The sequence below is a fragment of the Camellia sinensis genome, chromosome 11, assembly GCF_055761805.1.
Source record: "Camellia sinensis isolate YWXY chromosome 11, ASM5576180v1, whole genome shotgun sequence".
NCBI classification, from domain to species: Eukaryota; Viridiplantae; Streptophyta; class Magnoliopsida; order Ericales; family Theaceae; genus Camellia; species Camellia sinensis.
In genome coordinates this window covers 89,611,177-89,631,239 of record NC_138971.1, presented here as the reverse complement: position 1 = coordinate 89,631,239, position 20,063 = coordinate 89,611,177, and the positions used below count along the sequence as shown (strand labels likewise).

At 36.0% G+C, this 20,063-nt stretch overlaps 1 protein-coding gene across 5 annotated transcripts; it reads left to right on the top strand.

Annotated features, from left to right (window-relative positions):
• The first annotated feature begins 2,669 nt into the window (after positions 1–2,669).
• Positions 2,670–19,846, top strand: LOC114283842 (DNA repair protein RAD51 homolog 3-like). 5 transcript variants are annotated; one of them, XM_082894285.1, is made up of 7 exons: positions 2,670–2,803; positions 3,504–3,542; positions 5,464–5,640; positions 5,738–5,844; positions 8,295–8,361; positions 8,564–8,636; positions 19,520–19,846. In XM_082894285.1, exons 3-7 carry the CDS (start codon positions 5,526–5,528, stop codon positions 19,527–19,529), a joined length of 372 nt encoding a protein of 123 aa, XP_082750411.1. In that variant the 5' UTR covers positions 2,670–2,803; positions 3,504–3,542; positions 5,464–5,525; the 3' UTR covers positions 19,530–19,846. The 5 variants fall into 5 exon arrangements, with proteins under 5 accessions (XP_082750411.1, XP_082750410.1, XP_082750408.1 ...); XM_082894284.1 differs by having other exon boundaries at positions 5,744–5,844; positions 19,496–19,599; XM_082894282.1 differs by having other exon boundaries at positions 19,496–19,599.
• The last annotated feature ends 217 nt before the right edge of the window (positions 19,847–20,063 follow it).

Sequence of the window (20,063 nt, the reverse complement as noted above, 5' to 3'; positions counted from 1 at the left end):
TTCTAATTTAAAAAATAAATTATATAGGGCAAGAAATTAGGAAAAAAAAATTAGGGCAAAAACTTCTTCCATTTAAATGTGATATATATATAGAGAGAGAGACTCATGGTTTTGATGCCCAAAATTGTTAATGCTCAGCATCCGACAAATATGGAGGAGAGGAGAGGAGAGGACTGAAGGTTTCATCAGTCCAATGCCAGAGAGAGATCAGTCTAAGAGAAAGAGACATGCTTTTCTTTCCATGTTTCTTTCTTTCAGTGACCCACATTCTTAGCCTCATGGTGGTATTATAAATTATAGTGTTTCTTGTTTTTGGACCCATGTGAGTTGGGTCTCTAATCTATCATGATATATATATATATATATATATATATTTTAGGCCCCATATACAATTAGGCTTATAGTATTTGGATTTTTTTTTTTTATATCTAAAATACAAAATCATATTTTGGGGCCCTATTTTCAGCCCAAATCTGGGGGCCCAAGGCGCAGGCCTTTTCGCCCTGCCCTCAGGGCCGAACCTGTCTGGACCGTCCGGTCTAATTCGATATATTAAGCCCACTTTTAGATTTCTTTTTGATAACTAAAATTATTCATATTTTAAGGGTTATTAAGTACATTATTTCTGTAAAAATCACATCAATTAAATAACGGATATTACGCATTCCGATCACTTTTGTCTAAAAAAAATAAATGATTAAAAAATTAACTATTCATAAAAAAGTGATCCAAGTATATAGTTTTCATTATCCAATCGACGTGATTTTTTACAAGAATAATGTACTCAACAAACCCTAAAATGTAAACGGTTCAAATTATCGAAAATAGACCCAACAGTGGGTTCAATGGGTCGGACTGGACCCTCTAGTCCAAATGGTGGGCTAGGTTAGTAGGTGACCGTGATATACGAAAATTTATTTTGAATTTATTTTATGGGTAGAAAATTTTAATAATTGAAAGTCAAATACAACCATAGGTACGATTTCGCATAAGTGTACTTTTTTATTTTTTTGAATTACATTCCCTCTTTGTTTTGTTGTACATCTGTTCATAAAAAATTTAAAAATATACTTATTTAGATCATTCCAAACACTCTTTTACATGGTTGATGAAAATTTTTGTGTTGTGTTAATTAAATTAAAAATCATGAATTCCAGTTATATCAAAATATTTTTTTTTGAAAAACTAAAATCATCAAAAAAATTTACAATATACAAATTATAATTTAGTTATAACTCATGGTGTATTATTATAGTTATTAATCGAAGGTCTTTGATAATTTTTTATGTTTTTTATTATGTCTAAAGTGTGTTGTTGTTTTTTAATATAAATATTTTTCATATTCTTCAAAAAAAAATGTAGTGCATCGGATCTTTAACTATACTTCAAGTGGTATATTTGATTATGATCTATTATAATATTTTTAACTCGTGCAATGCACGTGTTATTTTAAAATATATATATATATATATATATATATTTCATGGTATGTTATAAAAGAATAATTTAATTTTAATTTAAAATCAAAATTAAAGTATGATTTTAATTATTTATTTTGATAATATTAGTGTCATCGTTTTATAAAATTATTACTTAAATATTTATATATATATATATATATATTAGTTAAATTATTTGTGAATTTTGATAATTTTAGTTTATCGTATTATAAAAGTGAAATTACCACATAATAATTTTGTATGATATATATTAAATAGTAAAATGAATACTCATTTTAATTGTAAAAATAATAGTTAAATTGGAAGAAGAATTACTAACATAAAATTAAAAATAATTCTAACTATTTAATTTTCTTTTATATTCATTTGGAAAATAAAAATATGTTGAAATATAAATTATATAAAATTTATTTAAAAATTAAATATAAATAAATTGTAGTTGGATTATCATATAATGATTATATATAATATATATATTTTTATGACATGACAAAGCAGGTTGAGATTAATCGCCACTTCATTAAGGAGAAACTCACTAGTGGCACAATATGTACTCCATTTGTGCAGTCTGGTGAACAACTCACTGACATCCTCACCAAGAGAGTTGGGAGTAAGCCATTGCATGACATCCTAGGTAAGCTGGGCATCAAAGATATCTTCACATCAGCTTGAGGAGAAGTGTTAGAATAGTATATTATTAGTTAGGTTATTATTCAATTATAATTATTCTATAGGGCTCCTTTGTAATTATTAATGTTCATTAATATAAAAAGGGGATGATATCAAAATCATTCTCTAATCTTGAAATTCTCTAAAATTATCAATTATTACTATATCCTGACATTGTTCCTGTGATAACCTGACTCCATAATATGCTTTCATTATTTAATTATCCATATGATTATGTGTTAGATATGGAATTGCATGCTTAATTATGTGAATGATATGATTTGTGAATTTCTATTGTTTAGTGTAGCAAAATCTGTTGAGATTAGAGCTTTGAGCTGAAAATTGAAGATCTTAGAGATGTCAGAAAACAAAACTGACTTGATATTTATGATCAACATGATTTTTAAGGCCTAATATGGAGTTTTGTAAAAATTTGATTTGTAATGAATTAAATACATTTAATTAAGCTAAGGAGTTGACTTATGATTAATTAACCTATGCTTCTAACTTAATATAAGATAGATATATGAGAGAGCCTTAGAGAACTTAAGACTTAAGCTCAAAATATCTTGTTGAGAGTTCTAGAGAGGGAAAGCAAGAGGAGGAAAGAAAAGATTAAGTCAAGGCTTGGAAGCATGGGGATTTGAAAGGGAAATTCAAGGCTTGAGCTCAAGGTGAGTAAAATTAACTCAAACTCTTGGAATATCTCTTCACTTGTTTAAAATCAAGCCTTGAAATGGAGATTTCACACTCAAAATAGTTAGGGTTTTGGAATTAAAAGCTTAATTGAATTATAGTTATGGAATGGAAATTGAATCCCTTGGATTTGTTTGATTTATGATTGAATATCTTCATATTTGTTTATCTTGAGATTGTTTGTGAGAACTTGAACCCTAATCTTTAGCTTTTGCAAGATTTTAGCTCAAGAATTAAATACTTAATGAAGATGTAAGTGAATTTGAAAGAAAATGAAGAAATCCATCAATTAATGAAAGCTAGGGGTTTGATTTTAAAATTTAAGCAAGTTTTTATTCAATTGAGTTTGAAATACACTTTGATTATGTACATATGTCATGTTTTTGAAGTGGATTTGTATGAATTTTGGCTTGAATATGAGTTTAAAAGCTTAAGGTTAAGACAATTTTTGGACTGCCCAAAAAAGCCCAAAACCACACGTGCGAGGCTCACAGCTGAACGTGCAGAAAATAGAACAAATCAAAGCATCGTTGTGCAATGAATGCACACGAGCAGTAGACCCTCTAGAATGTTTAAAGATAAACAGAAAATGAACAAATCGTAAACGATTAAATAAAGGAAAAGACAAAGAAATGAATGAATGGTTTACTGAATTTGTATATGTGTTATGATGTGTAGGTTGCCTGCCGGAAGGACCATCGCAAGGCCAATATCACTGTGAGTAATAGTATTGTAAAGATAAGTTTTAAAGTACTTATTTTCCTTCTTAAAGGATCTGCCATCTGTAATTTGCATTATGTTTTGAAATGAATGAGTTTCATGAATATGATATGATATATACAGTCTGGACCTAAGGTCGTTCTGCTATACTATGATATGTTTGGGACCAAGACCATTCTATTCTGATATGATTTGTTTGGACCTAAGGTCATTCTGACGAGCTGATAATGTAATGGGCCCAAGGCCGTTCGGTTTAACAAGCCTGAGGCCGTTCTGATAAAGTGATGGGCCTAAGGTCGTTCTATCTATATGCTAGGCTTTAGGCTGTTCTGTTTATATGATAGCCCCAAGGCTATTCTGTACTATGTTGGCCCCGGGGCCATTCCGCAATGTGATCATGAATGTGGTGTGGAAGTTATACCTTGGAAAGTTTTGTCCTCAGTTATTATAGTCTTGTACAACTCGTGCTCATTCATTTAACCCTCTTTACTTTATTATTACTTATTGAGTTTCGCTCACTCCGTATGTATGTATGTATATATAGGTGATCAGCAACATGGAGCCCAACCATAGGGTCTGCACCAGGAGTTGTTTGTGAACCCGAGTGGTCAAGTCTCCACGATGGAGCCTCTGTCTTTTTTTCTTTTAACTTACTTTTTTGATATGACTTTTGTGTTAACTTTGTTATGATGGTCCTAGGTTATGTAAACTATACTTTGGTACATAAACTTTTAGGGGTGGGCAGCGGATATACCGATCCACCAAAATCGATTGAACCGAACCGATCCGCCGCATTTTGGACGGATGTGTGATGACGAACGAACGGTTGCGGATTGATTTTCTCCAATCTGCTAATCTGACGGACGAATGGTGGATTTGAGATTCCTTTGGCCGCAACCGAACCGTCAAACTGCGAGCACCCTAGTAGTTTATAAGACTTTGTATTTTCAGTTTGTTTAAATATTCTATTTGTGTTTTCAATTAAAAAAGAGTTTAAATATTCTGTTGAAAAAAAGTTTTCAACTTGAATATCTTTTTTGAATTGAAAAAAAATAAATGTATTATTTATCTATATTTTTTGGTTTTTAAATCTATCTCTAAAAATAATAAATAGAAAATATGATATATGCTGGTTGGTTTTTATTTTCAAAAATAAATATAGATGTAACAATACAGAAACATACAATTTCTACTACTGCTCTGTTTATGGTTTTGGTGGTTTGAATTGTTTTTATATTTTAAGAACCACAGATTGTAATACTTTATATGGATGATGCATGTTGTAATTGTGATATTCTAAAGTTTCAAACTTTCTTGCTTTGGATGAGGCATGCAGTGTATGTAATATTTTTTTAAGTCATTGACTGTAATACTTTCTTCTTTTTTTTTTTTTTTTTTTTTTAAGGAAGTGCACAAGTTGAATTATGTTGAAAATTTATAAAATTTTAAACCACCAAACCGATTCGCATCCATCCGCCAAACCGCCAATCCACTCAATCCACATCTGCCGAATTGGCGGATGGATGCGGATTGATTTTCTCCAATCCGCCAATCTGGCGGACTGATGACAGATTGGAGGTTCCGTGGCCGTAACCGACCCTCGCCCACCACTATAAACTTTTGCATGGACATGTAAATATGTTGTGATGCACTATGATATAAACAATGTATATTTTGATCATATTGGCACAGCTCAATGGATTTCTTTGTATGCGATATGCTTCCGCTTATGGCCCCATTATTGTACTTATTCTGTATTTTTGTTTGAGGCAGTAGGTAATCAAGTAATTACTAGCCGGTTATGATCCAAACTCTTAGGGACATGCTTGGGTCGTGACAGTTCCATTAAGTTTTTACTTTCATTTATTGACTAGACTTGTCTTCTGCTAGTGACGAGATGTTTTCTTGATCTTGATAGGTGGAGTTTTAAGCATTGGCAAACACAATTGGGCGTGGGTTGTTGTCAAATTAAGTTTGTCTATGTTGGGTTTTCTTTTGCCATTAAGATATAATGGAATTTACAGGATTCCACTTGCAGTGAATATTCAAATTCCTTTTGATTGCGGTGGTCTTGGAGGCAAGGCAATTTATATAGGTACGTGTTGTAACATAAGTTCATGAATGACCTTTAGATACTTACTCCATTGTTCTCCTAACTTTGAGTTCAAAACATTTTGCTTTTCTGTTTGTAGACACAGAAGGCAGCTTTATGGTGGAACATGCTTTACAAATTGCGGAAGCATGTATGGAGGATGTGTTGGAATATTATACCTTATGGAAAAAATTTCAAGCCTGTCAGGTTCAGATGCAGCCCGAGGATTTCTTAAATAATATATTATATTTTCGTATTTGCAGTTACACAAAGCAAATTGCTATGATAAATTACTTGGAGAAATTCATCTCGGAGCATAAAGATGTAGCTATATAATGCATGTGTTACTTTCAAATATGTGCCATGTAACATCTTAGTGGAAGATTGCATCTGCCTGGTCTTACAAATTATAGGCAATTATGTTCTCTCTTCTCATGATGATTTTCTCTTAATCTATGTTCTTTAGCTTACCAATTGATTTTTGAAAGTTAAAATTTTCACTGCCGTATAACTTCCAAATTGGCTAACATTCAAAATTTCAATGATAACAATTAGAGTAATACTAATCATATTTCTTACCCCATTTTATCAATCTTGGACATAAGGCAATGGGTCCCACGTTAACAAATGCACACAGGACCCACTCACTTTGTGATGGAGATGAAAAAATCTAGTAAGAAATGGGATTATAATATATATAGCATTTTCCTAACAATTACCATGAGAACACAAGCAACTTCTTAAATTTGTTTTGATAGATAGCAAAAACATTGTTTATGGATATGCAAAAGATTGTAGTTGTCTCAAATTAGAGAATATCACGAACTAATTTTTCCTGGCAACATATTAAGAGCTCGTTTGAAATGTGATAGGGGTGTAACTTGGGTAGGCTCAACCCAAGCAACCCGAACCCAACTTGAATTTTTTTAGGGCTTGGAAAAGATATTTTCAAATTCAGTACGGGTTTTGGCAAAAATTTAGAAGCCCGAATTAAATTTGGACGAGCTTAGACAAAGACATCAAACAACCCAAGCAACCCGAAGCCCGAATTGTACATATATAGATATATAAAAATATCAAATATATATATAAATTATTAGCCATTACATAATATTAAAGTAATTTAGATTATTAAATCATATTGAATATATATTATATATACAAATAACATAAAATTATACTTTTTATTTTTTTATTTTTTATTTTCACTCATAAATTGTAAAGACTAATATAACGGCATCTCTCTTACATTATATAAATTATTTGTTTTCATAGTATTAATGATTTTCTATATATAAAAAAACGTAAATAGTGTCAAATTTTAATAATGCAAGTGCAAAATAAAAAAATAAAAAAATGCAATTCGGGCAATTTAGGCAATTCGGGTTTAACTCGGGTCGGGCTTGGGCAGGCAACCTTGGGTTATAATTCGGGCTTGGACGGGCCTGGGCAGATCTCAGTACAACTTGGGTTGGGCTTGGACAACCTCCCAACCCGACCAAACCCACCCGAATTGCACCCCTAGAATGTGGGTTGACTTTTTGATTTTTTAACTTTTTGGCTATTTTAGCCTGGGGTTGAAAAGTCTCGTTTGGGATAGGTTTTTTGGCTTTTTTTTTTTAAACTTTTGTGAAAGAAAAAATGAAATGATTATAGGTTGGATGTGATATTTTATCCTATTTGGTTAAAAATAGCCTATTTTGTCTTATAAGCCTATTTTAGCCCCAATGAGACATCCCAAACGAGTTCTAAATATGTATATACATGATATTTCTTCATCTATATTTTCCCCCTCTTTCTGATAGTGGCAATAAAATATACATAAGCCTCTTATTTCGAACACCTTAACAACCCATCAATGTTCTATTGTTTTGACTGCTTTTCTATAAGCATGAGGTTATTTTCTCACTGTTATTATTGTTACTTTGGCTTCATGTAGTATATTTGTTACTTGTCACTCACGTCACTATTTCAGTAACCTAACTTTTTCACAAGTTATGGTCGTTATTATTGATAGTGTAACTTTCCTCTTCCGTCAAGATTTTGAGGACATGGTGCTCAGAATTAGATTACTCAGTGGAATAGCCTTAAAGTTGATGAAACTTACGCTTTAGGGGTGTTTCTGGCCATCAAAAAAATCTTTTTTTGATGAAACTTGCGAAAAAGTACAGTTTGGCGGTAAGAATTTTATGTTTGTTTGCCATGCCTTAAAATTTATTTTTATTTTTATTTTTATTTAAATTTTTTCATGCCAGAGCTCAAGTGTATGGAATTTCAATTGGTGGGAGAAGAACGTTGTCTTTCAAGTTTTCCTTTTATTTACAATAAGTTATTTTCCTCTTTTGATATTTTATCAATTTGTTAATATGTTTACCAAATCTCCTAGAGAAAATATTTTCAGCATGCTACGAAAGAATGAAAATCTTGGTATTTTTGCACCCATTTGTCAATTGCCTTTTATAGGATTATGCTTATTCAGAGTCATATATATTATGATTTTATTATATCATCGCTGAAACTTGTCATCTACTGAATGCCTGTGGTAAATTACTTGTGTATAGTCTATACTTAATAAATGAATGCACATTTTCTCAAGCTCTTTCCCTTACAGGTTTGTTGAACTCTTTTTAATCCTTTTCTTACCCCCATCAAAACAGGTTGTTCTCTTGAATCAGGCGACTACTAAATATTCAGACGGTTCATTTCATTTAACCCTCGCCCTAGGTAACCTTCGTTCCAATTGGATCCAACTATCGTGCTATCTAATATGTCTCACAGTTATTTTTATTTTTAATTTTTTAAAATTTATTTAAATCATGCTCAACAAGTGATAGTTGGTCGCATGCCTGTACTAATTGGGTGATTTTGTGTTGGAATGGCAATGAAAGTCATGCATATATTGACAAGTCTCCCCCTCTTTGTTCAGCATCAGCACCTTATTCTGTGACAGGAAAAGGGATCCAAGATTCTGCTTCAAACTATAAAAGAATCAAAATGATGTAAGTTTTTAGTTAGATTGAGCATTGCTCTCATTTGCTCCTTAATTCTCAAGCTTTTTGAAATCATTGAGATTTTACAAAAAAAATTGTATGAGGTTTTGGGTTTTGCATTTGTTCGTTCTTAGCCGGTGCATTTTTGAGAAACAATCTCTGCTTTCCTAGTGATCTGTGGAGTCATGGACAATCTTTTATACATTTTTATTCGCATTAGATTGCATAACATGCCTTGTTATCGAAAACATATTATTGTAATGCATGACATCAACTAACAATGTATATATCATTTGGCAATTGATAAAATGTATATTATCATTTGGCAAATAAGATTAGCTGTTCATTTTTGTTCGGAAACTTGTTTTTGAACTCTCTTTTTCCTTAGATTGTGCTTGGTTGTGGATTTGTAAAGGAAAAGAAAAGAAAAGGGAAAGTAGAAATGAAGTGAGCTAATTTTTTTCTCCTCTAGCTCAAATATGTCCTATTCCCATTTGGCTAGGTTAGTTGTTTGACGCATCATTGAACAACTCTTTTCTTAGACTAAACCTCACTTTGTCTCATTTGTTGGGAATGCTATTTCTGAACTCTTTTTTCTTAGGTTGTGCTTGGATGTTGAATTTGAGAAGAGGAAAGGGAAAAAAAAAAAAAAAAAAACCTTCATAATGTTCGCTACTCGAACAAATCTCTCATAATTTGATTTCAAGAGTGAACTTCACAATCATACATCATAAGCATTTTAATGAAACATGTCCTCGTGTTGTCCAAGATTCATTTAAACTATCAAAAGAAAGTTGTACAAAATTGGCTTACCCTAATTTGGGTGAGACCATGTCTATATATAATAAATATAAGATACACCGGAAAAATGAATTAAATAATTACATAATCAAATCCTGAAATCAAATCCCTAAATAACCGTAATTTATAGAAATCACAGGATCTCCTAAATATACAATATTCTATATTCTAACACTCCTTCTCAAGCTGGATCAAAGATGCCAACCAAACCCAGCTTGCCAATAGAAGACCGAAGTAAGGATGGTCCTACAGATTTGGTGAAGATGTCGGCAATCTGATTAGAGGATGGAACAAACGAGGGACATACAATGCCAGCTCGAACCTTTTCTTGGATGAAATGAATATCAACTTCAATATGCTTAGTATGCTCATGAAGCACAAAGGCATGTAAGATGGTAGACTTATCATCACAAAATAGCTTGGAGGAAATATTCTCTTCAAAGCCTAACTCAGTAAGAATAGACCAAAGCCATAGTAACTCACATGTCCCATGAGCCATGGCTCGGTACTCAGTTTCAGCAGATGATCGAGAAACAACCGCTTGTTTTTTGCTTTTCCATGACAGAAGATGGGTACCAAGGAAAGTGCATACCCAGAAGTTGAACGTCTGTCAGTCAAAGAGCCTGTATAGTCTGCATCAGTAAAATAGGACAATCTTGTTTGAATCCCACCATTGAAGAATAAACCCAAACCTGGACATGACTTGAGATATCTCAAAATGTGGTGAACATCATCAAGGTGAGCAATACGAGGCGAATACATAAACTGACTAACCACAATCACAGCAAATGTCAAATCTTGTCGTGTATTAGTCAAATAGATCAAACGTCCTATCAATCTCCGGTGTCCTGAAGAAGATCCAAAGTATAGTTCTATTGGGACAATGATATCCTACTACGAGAACAAGCTACTTCAATCCCTAAGAAATATTTGAGAGGACCCAAGTCCTTGATGCGAAATACCCTACTAAGCTCCTGTTTTACCTTAGCAATACCAATGGTGTCATCTCCTGTAAGGATGATATCATCCGCATAGACCAACAAAATAATACATCGACCATTGGGCTGATGACAAATAAAGCATGTATAGTCGGAGTGACACTGAATAAAATTCATGGATATATAGCGATTCTGATTTTGACCCGACTCTTGTTGTATCCTAGACTCGGGTTTAATGGTTTCATATTATTGTTTACATCTTGCTTCCCTTGTATCTCCTTGAATTTGGCTATGGGATTGTTGTGGTTGCATTTGGGATAGGTTAGTTATTAGTTTCCAAACTCTTGTTGCCCAGAATTTTGCTTCTCTGCTTGAGCGGCACTTCTTGCGCTTGAGCGGGCTTTGTAAACTCTCAGTACTTTTGCAAGTCTGCAAAACTACTGGAAGGATGTATTCTATGCTCGAGCAAAGTTTCCTACACTTGAGTGAGTGGGCGCTTGAGCTGCCTTTCTTGTGCTCGAGCGATTAGTATGTTGTCTGCAAAACTATTGGGAGTGTGCATTCTGCACTCGAGCGTCACTTCTTACGCTTAAGCGAAACAACTTATTGTGTCTGATGCTCGAGCGGACTGTGCGTATATCAGATCATAACAATCACATTTTACATCACTTTTTCATCTTTTTCTCTTTCTAAAACATTTCAAAACCCTAGATCTAGAGTCTTTCTCTCTAAAACTCACATTCCCTCTACATTTTCACCTAGATCCATTGGGTTCTCTACCCTAGTATTTCTTAGAAAAAGCTAGAGCATTCCTAGAGCCCCGTTTTGATCAGATTGAAACTTGGTTTCGGCGTCGTTGAAGTTTTCACCTTGTCTTGCTCGTCTCGTAACCTTGAGGGAGGGACTTTCTATATTCTTCTATGAGTTTTAGCTTAATTATTTGTTAAGTGTAAGAAATATGGGGATTTGAGGTGATTTTGGACAAACCTAGGGTTTTGATTTGAGGGCTTTTTAAATGAATGTATTAGAAATGATTAAGGGAGTAAATATGAGCTTATGCTATGTTAAAATGATTGATTTTGGTACTTGAAGTGAATGTTGGAAAAAATGGAGGTTTGTCTTAAAATGTCTCGAATAATTATTTTGTATAAATAAATGAAATTGGTATTGGGAATATGAAATTAGATGGATGTTTATGTGAATAGTGGAGTTAGATATGTATTACCTCTCACCTATGGAAATTTGGATAATCTATCTGTTATGGAGATTGTATATCTGTTTAAAAATATTTGTTTTGGGCTATCGGTGGAGGATAGCCATGCTTGTTGTAGAAATTACATGAGAATTAGGCGAATTAAAACTAATCTCTTAGTCGTTATCATTGAACATGATTATGATTTATATACATTGTATGCGTATGATATTTAAGAGGAGAAATGAGATGTACACCATGTTGGAAGAAGAAAGAGGATGGACTCCATTAAACTAAGTCGGCTTATGTGTCCAGGGTGAAAGTTCCAAAAACCGCGCGTATACATAAGTGCCGATTCCTACGAACGAAATTTTCGTAAAATGGCAAGCAAATGTATTTGTATGATAATTATATTGGTTGGAGACTTATAAGGTGTATCCTCTGTTTGGTTGATTAAATAAAGTGGGTATAGCTAATGAACTGATATAAAATGGATTGAGATGTATGTTTGGCATAACATAGTTTTGGAAAATAGTTGTAAAAGATTTTGTCATTGGACATTAAACATGTGCATTATACTTATATCTTTGTTAAGATTCATATATTGTTCTAATTTGTCTCTACTGGACTTTGGCTCACCCTGCTTGGGAAAATCATTTTCAGGTGCTAGTAAGATACCTCCTCCAAGGACTTAGCTTGGGAGGACCTAGAAGCTGAGGGCTCTATTTTATTATTTTTTTTGTATTTAATATTTTTTCAAGCCTAGGGCTTTATATATATAGAGCTTATGACTTCTTCTTCTTTTCTTCTTCTTTCTTTCTTTCTTTTTTTTTTTTTTTTTTTTTTTTTTTTTTTTTTGTAACCAAGCTTAGTCTTGGAAAATTGTAAGCTTGTAGGACATTTATTGATTGATCATGAAGTTGGTATCACATGCTGTAGATTCAGGGTAGAGCTTATGAATTTATATCGTATGTATTACCTTTTGTAATTTAGCTCTGATTAATGAAAGTCTATTATTTTGTTTATGGCATCTTGTATGAGTCATTCACAGATGAATACTTGTAATTATTTTTGAGACGTTAAACTTGGTATCAGAGCGTACTGGGTTTGAATACTTTGGGTACGTGTGAAGTGGTTAGTATCACAATGGGTTTGTCTCGCTTGATAGAGACTTTAGTTTGTACGAAGTGTTTACATGATAACATGTTTATGTGATTATGTGGGTATAGAATCTAATTTCTAGGATGTTGATCGAGTCTACGGGTTTCTAGAAGTCCTATTAGAAAGGCACTTGATCCCTGTTGTTTCTAATTGGAACTCAGGTAATGTCGCGGGACGGTCATTGTCTAGGAATGAAATTCGTATGTGTTTATGTGACTATGTGCTTATGTAGAGTGAATTATTATTGTCTATTGCTTTAGGATGTGAGTGAGTTAGCTTCGGCACATTTGTAAATGCGCTAATCTCTTTTGTTACCTTCATTAGGACACGAGTGAGTTAGCTTCGGCACATTTGTCAATGTGCTAATCTCTTTTGTTACCTTCATTAGGATGTCAGGACGTGGACGTGGTGGTGGTAGGCGTGGTAGTCCTAAAAGGCATGAAGTGCCTTTACCGGATGATATTATGGTGCAAGAAGAAGGAATTGGCCAGGCCAATGTGGCCAAACCAGTTGGTCAACAGGCCATGGACGCCATAGCTTGCGAAATGGCCGAAGCGTTGCCGGAGTCTATAGACATCCTTAGGGCTGAGAATCAAGTCCAAGCCCAAGTAACTGAGGCAGGGCCGTCTTTCTTGAAGCGAGAGTTTTTCCAGTCAAATCCGAATGAGTTTGTGGGTGATCCCAAGGAGCCACTGAAGGTAGATGAGTGGCTAGAACAAATAGTGAAAACATTCGAGATGCTTGGCATCGAGGACGACCAGTTGCGAGTGACCTCGGCATCCTTCCAGCTAAAAAGAGATGCGAGTCAGTGGATAAAGCATGCACGTGGGTACATTGGGGTGACTTGGGAGGCTTTTGTCAACGCTTTCTAGGACAAGTTTCTACCTCTCACAGTTAGGGAGAAGTTGAGAGATCAGTTTTCAAGCTTGTGCAGTTGAACACTCTGGTGGCCAAGTTTGAGGCCACATTCACTAGCCTCTCTAGGTTTGCACCAGAGTTAGTGGCGACAGAGGAACGCCGTTGTTTGAAGTCTGAGAAGAGGTTGAGGACTGGGCTCATGTTTAAGGTGGCCAAGTTGATGATTAAAGACTATGGACGCCTTGTGAAGGCGGCGACTCATCTTGAGATCATGATGTAGATGGAGGAAGAAAAGATGAGGGGCTCCAGGAGGAGTCAGGATATTCATGGGGACAGTAAAAGGTAGAGAAGTTCTAATCCACAGTCGTCCTAGGGAGCTCAGTCGAAGTCCACTTTTTCAGTACCAAGTTCAGGTTCTAGGAGAGGTAGTCAGGGAGATTTCATTTGTTACAAGTGTGGCCAGTTGGGCCACAAGTCTCCAGCTTGCTCGTAGAGCGGAAAATGGTAACGGTCTTCATCATCTTCAGCTCGTTCTCAAAGTCACAGTCAGGGAAAAAGGTAGCTGCTCACTTGTTATCAGTGTGGACAGGTGGGACACATGAAGAGATTTTACCCTCAGTTGGGTGGCACACTTGGTGCATTAGGTTCGAGGTAGACACAGAGTCACCAGCCAGCATAGTCAGCACAGGCTTCGAGGGCCATTCAGGGAGACTCTTTGGCTTAGTTAGTACATCAGGCTTATGCTCCAAGGTGTGAACAGGTTGAGCAGAGACCTTCAGGGTGTGTGTATGCTGTTACCGCGCCATATTTAGTACCAGCGCCTTCGGTAGTGAGAGGTACCTTCTTGTTTTGCAATTCAATTGCTAATGTGTTGATTGATACAAGTGCACCCCATTCATTTATTGCGTTTACATTTGCATTGGTTTTGGGGTTAGAGTTGGCTCAGTTAGCATCTCCTATCTGTGTAGAGTCACCTATTGGTGGTGAGGTTACTTTGAGGCAGGGGTGTCGGGGTTGTGGCATAGAGGTTGCTGGTTGCCAACTTCCATTTGCATTTGTAGTGATTGATATGTCTAGCTTTGACGTCATATTGGGTATAGACTGGTTGTCATCCTATCAGGCTGTTATATACTACTATCGTCAGAGGGTTACTGTATGTACCATGAGCGGTGATTACTTTTATTTCTTGGGAGAACAAGTGGATAGAGTCCTATCACCAGTGTATGATCCACGTGGGCGGAGTGAGCTTAGTTGCCTTGTTGCCAACTTCCTGAGTACTTAGTGTGATGAGGTCCGAGTTAAGTTGCCAAGGATGGTTTGTGAATACTCGGATGTTTTTCTTGAGGATCTTACTAGTTTACTACCTCATCGAGAGATCGAGTTCACTATTAATCTAGTGTCTAGTACGACACCGATTTCCATGGCACCTTATAGGTTTGCACTTGCTGAGTTGAGTGAGTTGAAGATTCAACTCCAGAAATTGTTAGATAAGGGTTTTATCCTCCCTAGTACTTCGTCTTGGGGAGCACCGGTCCTTTTTGCCAAAAAAAAGATGGTGCGTTGCGACTTTGTATAGATTATCGGAAGTTGAAGTGAATAACTATTAAGAACAAGTACCCAATGCCTCATATAGATGATTTGTTTGATCAGTTGAAGCGATCTTGTTGCTTCTCTAAGATAGACCTAAGATTAGGTTATCATTAGTTGAGAGTGAGGGAGGAGGATATCCCGAAGACGGCATTCTGTACGCGGTATGGCCATTACGAGCTTCTAGTGATGCCCTGGCTAACCAATGTACTAGCTTTGTTTATGGATTTGATGAACCGAATCTTCCGTGATTTCCTAGACCGTTTTGTGGTCGTCTTTGTGGACGACATCTTGATTTACTCACCCTTTGAGGAGCACAAGGAACACTTACGAGTAGTGCTTGAGTTGCTTAGAGCCCATAAACTGTATGCTAAGTTTAGGAAATGTGAGTTTTGGCTGAGGGAAGTTAAGTTCTTAGGCTAAGTAGTATTCAGGGAAGGGGTGACTGTAGATTTATCTAAGATAGAGACAGTGCAAGATTGAGAACAACCTAAGAATGCTTTTAAGATCTGTAGTTTCTTGGGGTTGGCTAGGTACTACCGTCGGTCTACGAAGGATTTCTCTAGGTTAGCTTCACCGTTAACTAGACTGACGAGGAAATGAGTTAAGTTTGTGCAGAATAAGACTTGTGAGAAGTCTTTTCAAGAGCTTAAGGTTAAACTTTTCACTGCTCCGGTATTCATTATTCTGGGGAGGGATTTGGGCTATTCGATGTATTGTGATGCCTCACGGGAAGGTTTGGGTTGTGTTTTGATGCAAGAGGGAAAGGTAGTAGCTTATGGCTCGCGGCAGTTGAAAACACATGAGAGAAACTACCCTACTTATGACCTAGAGTTAAAGGTGGTAATCTTTGCCTTGAAGATTTAGAGGCATTACCTGTATTGTGAGAAGTTTGAGTTGTTTTCTGATCACAAGAGTCTGAAATATCTGTTTACACAGAAAGATTTGAATCTGAGGCAGAGGAGGTGGATGGAGTTCATAGAGGATTATGATTTTGAGTTATATTATCATCCGGGAAAGGCCAATGCGGTGGCCAATGCCTTGAGTAGGAAATCCATTAACAGTGTAACTTGTATTACTATTTGGGAATGGGAGATGTTAGGTGCTATTAGGGAGTTGGACTTGCATCTTGGCGAGTCTGTTGAGTCTGCAACTTTGTTTTTAGTAGTTGCACAACCTACACTTGTGAACCAAGTAATGGAAGCATAGAAGGGTGACCTTGAGGTAGAATTCCTCTGGGAGAAGATCTCCAGTGGGAAGGTAGAAAGAGATTTGAACGTGTACTCTGACTCGAGTGTTAGATACCTTGATCATCTTTTCGTACGGAGTCTTGCCGAGTGGAAGTACTCCAGGAGTTTCACCATTCACGCCTTGTGGTGTATCCGGAAGGGACAACGATGTATCATGACCTTTGTCGCCAGTTTTGGTGGAAGGGAATGAAGAAAGATGTGGTTACGTCTGTGTCAAAATGCTTTACTTGTCAACAAGTGAAGGCCAAGTATCAGAGGCTAGCGAGTTTGTTGCAACCCTTGCCTATAGCCGAGTGGAAGTGAGAGAATGTCACGATGGATTTTGTTGTGGGCTTTCCGAGGACTCAACGGGGTAGTGATACCATTTGGGTGGTAGTTGACTGGTTGACTAAGTCGGCGCACTTTACACCTAGTGCGTAAGTGACTTGGTACATTATCTTGCCGACCTTTACATTAGGGACATAGTGAGGTTGCACGGGGTCCTAGTGACGATTACTTCGGATCAAGATCCACGCTTCACGGTTCAGTTGTGGCAGAGCCTACAAAGTGCCTTGGGCACCAAATCGAGTATTGGCATGGCACCATTTGAGGCTTTGTATGGTCGATTGTGTAGATCCCCTATGTGTTGGACCAAGGTGGATGATGCACCTATGTTAGGTCCAGAGTTAGTCCGAAAAATGATGAAGAAAGTTGCACTTATCCATAAAAGGTTGGTTACGGCCTAGAGTCGCCAGAAGAGTTATGCCGACCGTAGGAGGAGACCCTTGACTTTTGAGGTGGGAGATCATGTCTTTTTGAAGATATTACCTAGGAGAGGTTTGATAAGGTTGGGAAAGAATGGAAAGTTGTCCCCTCGATTCATTGGGCCTTTTGAGATCCTTGAGCGGATTGAAGAGGTAGCTTATCATTTGGCCTTGCCGCCACAACTTTCCAGGGTTCATGTTGTGTTTCATATTAGCATGCTTCGAAAGTATGAGTCGATCCATTGCACATGTTAGATTGGACCGATTTAGAGGTAGATGAGGATGACTTGTATAAGGAGAGACCGGGGAGAGTTTTGGATACTCGGGACCAAGTCTTGCGAGACAAGACAATTCTCTTGGTTAAGGTATTGTGGAAACATCATGAAGTCAAGGAAGCAACTTGGGAACGTGAGTTGGAAGTCCGTAAGAAGTATCTAGACTTGTTTGTTAATGTTTGAACATGTATTATATTGTGTTATGTTAATGAAATATAAAAATATTGTATATGTTTTGGAAATATGGAAACATGGTATATGTTGTTTATGTTTTGGAAATGTGAGTTTATTATGAACAATGTATATGTTTTGGAGATATGAATTATGTATTTAGTATTGAGAATTCGTTTATCATATTGATGGGATTGAATGACTGGAGAGTGGGTCATGGTGATGGAATTGAATGAGTATCATTACGGTTGTAGTTGGTTTTAACTTAGTCTTAAAACTTGATTTGAAATTTTGGGGACGAAATTCTTTAAAGAGGGGAGGTTATTGCAATTCCGGTTTTGACCCAACTCTTGTTGTATCCCAAACTCGGGTTTAATGGTTTCATATTGTTGTTTACATCTTGCTTGCCTTGTATCTCCTTGAATTTGGCTATGAGATTGTTGTGGTTACGTTTGGGACAAGTTGGTTGCTTAGTTTCCAAACTCTTGTTGCCCAAAATTTTGCTCCTCCACTCGAGCGGTACTTCTTACACTCAAGCAGGCTTTGTAAACTCTCAGTACTTTTGAAGGTCTGCAAAACTACTGGGAGGGTGAATTCTACGCTCGAGCGGAGTTTCCTATGCTCGAGCGGGTAGGCTCTCGAGCGGCCTTTCTTACGCTCGAGCGATAGGTATGTTGTCTGCAAAACTACTAGGAATGTGCATTCTGCGCTCAAGCGTCACTTCTTGCATTCGAGTGAAACAACTTATTATGTTTGATGCTCGAGCGTCACTTCTTATGCTCGAGCAGACTGTGCGTATATCAAATTTTAACAACGACATTTTATATCACTTTTTCAACTCTTTCTTTCTCTAAAACATTTCAAAACCCTAGATCTAGAGTCTCTCTTTATAAAACTCACATTCTCTCTACATTTTCACCTAGATCCATTGGGTTCTCTACCCTAGTGTTTTTGAGAAAAAGCTAGCATTACTAGAGCTCCGTTTTGATCTGATTGAAACTTGGTTTCAGCGTCATTGAAATTTCCACCTTGCTCTACTAGTCTCCTAACCTTGAGGTAGGGCCTTTCTATCCTCTTCTATGAGTTTTAACATAGTTATTTGTTGATGTGTAAGAAATATTGGGATTTGATATGATTTTGAACAAACCTAAGGTTTTGGTTTAAAATCAAAAGAGGGGTTTTTGAATGAATGTATTGGAAATGATTAAAGGAGTAAATATGAGCTTGTGCTATGTTAAAATGATTGATTTTGGTACTTGAGTGGATGTTGGAAAAAAGGAGGTTTGCCCTAAAATGTCTCAAATAATTGTTTTGTATAAATAAATGAAACTGGTATTGGGAATATGAAATTAGATGGATATTTATATGAATAGTGGAGTTAGATATGTATTACTTCTCACCTACGGAAATTTGGATAATCTATCTGTTGTGGAAATTGTATATCTGTTTTGGGCTATCGGTGGAGGATAGCCATACTTGTTATAGAAATTGTATGAGAATTAGGTGAATTGAAACTAATTTCTTAGTCGCTATCATTGGACATGATTATGACTCCATGTTTGGGAGAAGAAAGAGGATGGAGTCCGTTAAACTAAGTTTGGCTTGTGTGTCTAGGGTGAAAGTCCCAAAAACTGAGCGTATACATGGGTGTCGATTCCCGCGGATGAAATTTTCATAAAATGGCAAGCAAATGTATTTGTATGATAATTATATTGGTTGGAGACCCATGGGGTGTATCCTCTGTTTGGTTAATTAAATGAAGTGGATATAGCTAATGAACTGAGATAAAATGGATTAAGATGTATGTTTGGCATTGAACATGTGCATCATACATATATCTTTATTAAGATTCATATATTGTGCTAAATTGTCTCTACTGAGCTTTGGCTCAGCCTACTTAGGAAAACCATTTTCAGGTGTTGGTGACATGCCTCATCCAAGGACTTAACTTGGGAGGACCTGGAAGTTGAAGGCTCTGTTTTTTTTTTTTTTTTTTTTTTTTTTGTTGTTTTGTATTTAATATTTGTAGAAGCCTAGGGCTTTATATGTATGGAGCTTATGACTCTCTCTTTTGTTGTAACCAAGCTTAGTCTTGGAAAGCTGTAAGCCTATAGGGCATTTATTGATTAATCATGAAGTTGGTATCACATGCTGTATATTCAGGGTAGAGCTTATAAATGTATATCGCATGTATTTCCTTTTGTAATTTAACTCTGATTTATGAAAGTCTATTATTTTGTTTATGGCATCTTGTATGAGTCATTTGCAGATGAATACTTGTAATTATTTTTGGGATGTTACAGGATAACAGAGCTGAAATGGTAGAACAATGCACGAGGAGATTGCTTCAAGCCATAGAGAGACTTACGTAAACGACAGACCTTACTAGTATACTCCCCCTCAGCCTAAAACCCGGGTGAAGGATCCATATAGATCGTCTAAAGTAAGTTCCCATGTAGA